Source organism: Anomalospiza imberbis, chromosome 2 (assembly GCF_031753505.1).
Source record: "Anomalospiza imberbis isolate Cuckoo-Finch-1a 21T00152 chromosome 2, ASM3175350v1, whole genome shotgun sequence".
Classification (NCBI taxonomy): domain Eukaryota; kingdom Metazoa; phylum Chordata; class Aves; order Passeriformes; family Viduidae; genus Anomalospiza; species Anomalospiza imberbis.
The window spans coordinates 364,572-367,590 of record NC_089682.1 but is presented as its reverse complement, the minus strand read 5'-3'; the positions used below and the strand labels follow the sequence as shown (position 1 = coordinate 367,590).

Here is a 3,019-nt window from a genome sequence, read left to right as displayed (position 1 = left end):
CCATGTCACTTCTCCTACTGCACATTTTTGTACAGTTCCACTCCGCCCACTCTGTGAAAGTCTTCAAACATTAAACCAAGCAATGTCACCTGATGTCTCCAAAAAGTGCCAGAGTGTTCCTGTTTGTATTTTGTGGTGTTTATTTGGGTTTTGTCCTGAACACTCCCCTGGGATCTCCATCTTGGACAGGTTTCTTGCATGAAGGAGATTGTGGCTCATGTTATCCCATGTTTGTGATCATTTGCTCCCCCAGCCCCCTGTCCCTCCCTCCCTGTTCCCACAAAGAACCAGACATCTCCTGGTAGCTGGAGCAGCTGGTTTATTGGGTGATTGGAGCCCAGCAGGACCCGAGGAGATTCCCCAGGAGTGTCTCCAGGCAGGCAGGCTCCCAGGGGGCTCAGTGGTACTCGTGGGCCAGCGCGTGGGCCACCAACCCGACCAGCTTCTGCCAGGCAGCCTGGCAGGCAGGGGTGAATTCCTTGCCGAAGTGGGCGGCCAGGACGACGATGAGGATGTCACCCAGGAGCTGGCAGGGAGGGAGCAGAAGCTGTCAGCTGGTGCTGCCCCCACACCCCTCCCCACCGTCCCCTCCGGTCTCTGGAGTTCACAGCACAGCAAGGAGCAGATTTGTCCTGGCCCCAACACCGGGCTCCCAGCACAGCTCGGGGTCTGGCACACCCCGGGACCGCTGGGTGTGCCGGATCCTCCCCCAGCACCTTCCTGTGCCTGCTCTGCACTGTCCTCCCTCAGCTTCTACTGACTTTACCCCTTCCTTTTCCCTCCCTCTCACCCTGGCTGTCCCTGGGCTCAGAACCCTCCTGCCAAAGTGGCTGTGCTTTTTTCCCTTCTGGTTTAACCACTCCCTCACAGCAAAGCCCAGCTCTTCCCTCTAAACCCCATGTCAGTTCCTCCCTTCTGGCTGCTCCAGGACGTTTCTCCAGACCAGGACACATTGGTCTGTGCATTTCTGCCCGCTCACCTCGCCTGCCTGGCTGCCTCCCCTCACAGATCCCAGCCCCGTAACTCCTCTCCGTTCTCCCCAAATATGACTCTCCTTTCCCCTCCACTGCCCCTACCCTCCACGGGCTCTCAGGCAGCCCCAGGGTTTCTCTCGAGGTCTCAGTGATTGTCAGACCCCTCTGAGACCCCTGAAGCCCCTCCAGAGCCCAGCCCCTCTGCCCAGCCAAGGCTGGAGCTGAGCATAGCTCACCCTGAAGTTCTCGGGGTCCACGTGCAGCTTGTCGCAGTGGAGTTTGCTCAGCTGAGCAAAACATTTCTTGATGCTGTCCAGGTTCTTGATGGCTCCCCCGAAGGAGCTGAGCACCTTCTTGCCATGGGCACGGACCATGGGGTTGCCAGTGACAGCGGTGGGGCTGGACAGGTTCCCGAAGGAGGCGAAGAACCTCTGGGTCCAGGGGTAGACGATCAGCAGCCTGGGGAGAGGTGGAGGGACACAGACACAGAGACATTGATGTTCCAGTGACAGGAGTGGTTTCCCCCGCAGGTGCCGCGGGCAGGCTCTGGAGCTGCACCCACCTGGCCAGGGCCTCGCCGCCGCACTCGGCGACGTTGACCTTGCCCCAGAGGCTGGTGATGAGCTGCTTCTCCTCAGCTGTCCAGTGCACCATGGTGTTGGCAGAGGGTTTGCCCAAGCTTCCCTAAACGATGCCGAGGACGTGGCTCCCGAGGCTGCCCCAGGGATTTTTATACATGGCTCAGCCTAATCTCAGTCCATGGAGCCACTGCTTGGGGCTGGGGAGGGAGCGGGGCTGCACAAGGGAAGATAGTGGGTTTGGAAGCTGTCCAAGGGGGAGAGAGGCCCTTTCCCCCCTCTGTCTGTGCAGGGACAAGCATCACCTCATCTCTGAGCACAGGTGGAGCTGCCGGCCCGCTGGGGGCTCCAGGGCTGTGTCCCTGCTGGGGAACATCCCCTCCTGCCAAGTGAATCCTTCACGGTGCTTTGCATGGAATCATGGAATCCCAGTCTGGGTTGGGAGACACCTTAAAGCGCATCCAGTGCCACCCCTGCCATGGACAGGGACACCTTCCACTGTCCCAGGCTGCCAACCTGGCCTTGGGCACTGCCAGGGCAGCCACAGCCTATCTGGGCATCCAGAGCCTCTCCAGCAGCTGCATCAGTGCCCCAGGGCACTCACCAGCTGACATCAGCTAAAAACAGGAGTTTAAACTGCCTGAGAAAGAATTCCAAGGGCTTCTAAATTTGAAGATTATTGAAGCATGGATAAATTTGAAGGCATTCTGCTGTGCTGCGCTGGCCCAGAGTCTGTTTGCAGCAGTGGCCACTGGTCCACAGCACCGTCAGTGGCACAAGCTGCCAGTGAGGCAGACACAGCCCCCAGGTGCCTGTGAGGATGGCAGGGTGAGCCTGGTCAGGACTGCACCAGCTCTGAGCAGTCCTGGACCCTATGAGACCTGGCAAAAACCAAAGGCAACCACAGCCCAGACAGTCCCAGCCTTGGGCTCACCCTGGTGCTCCATTCAATTTATAAGAAAGAGTTAATTCTCAGCATGCTTGAAAATCCCCTGATTTCTGCCTTGGGGGCTGCAGCCTGGCTGGGAGATTTGGGGGCTCAGGGACTGCCTGCTCGGGGAGCTCTCTGGGACACAGGCTGGGAGGGGAAATGTTCATCTCAGTATGGTGAGATGAGGGACAATGTGAGGGTCAATTTCTCTAGCTCTTTTTGTGTCTGCAGTCAAAGGGAGATCTCCTTTCCCCAGGGCAAGCCCAGCAACACCTGACAGCTTAGTCCCAGCTGTCCCCAGACAGAAAACCAGATCTGCTCTCAGCCTGCTATGGATTTCACTATGCTCAGGACCCTTCCCTCCAGCATCCTTCCAGGGCTCTTCCCTTTGGTGTGGGTGGAAAATCTCTGAACTCCTGGAATCACAGGATCAAGGAATGGTTAAGGTTGGAAGGGATCTTCAGGAAATCTCATTCCACCCCCCTCTGCCATAGGCAGGGAACCTTCCACTGGCCCAGGTCTTGGCCACACAGTTT

The 3,019-nt window shown here is 58.0% G+C and overlaps 1 protein-coding gene across 1 annotated transcript; it reads right to left on the bottom strand.

The window, feature by feature from the left end:
- Nucleotides 1-299: 299 nt before the first annotated feature.
- Nucleotides 300-1,703, bottom strand: LOC137467629 (hemoglobin subunit beta). The gene is made up of 3 exons (XM_068179094.1): nt 1,537-1,703; nt 1,211-1,433; nt 300-526 (listed from the first exon to the last, which is right to left on the bottom strand). Exons 1-3 carry the CDS (start codon nt 1,626-1,628, stop codon nt 398-400), a joined length of 444 nt encoding a protein of 147 aa, XP_068035195.1. The 5' UTR covers nt 1,629-1,703; the 3' UTR covers nt 300-397.
- Between the last annotated feature and the right edge of the window lie 1,316 nt (nt 1,704-3,019).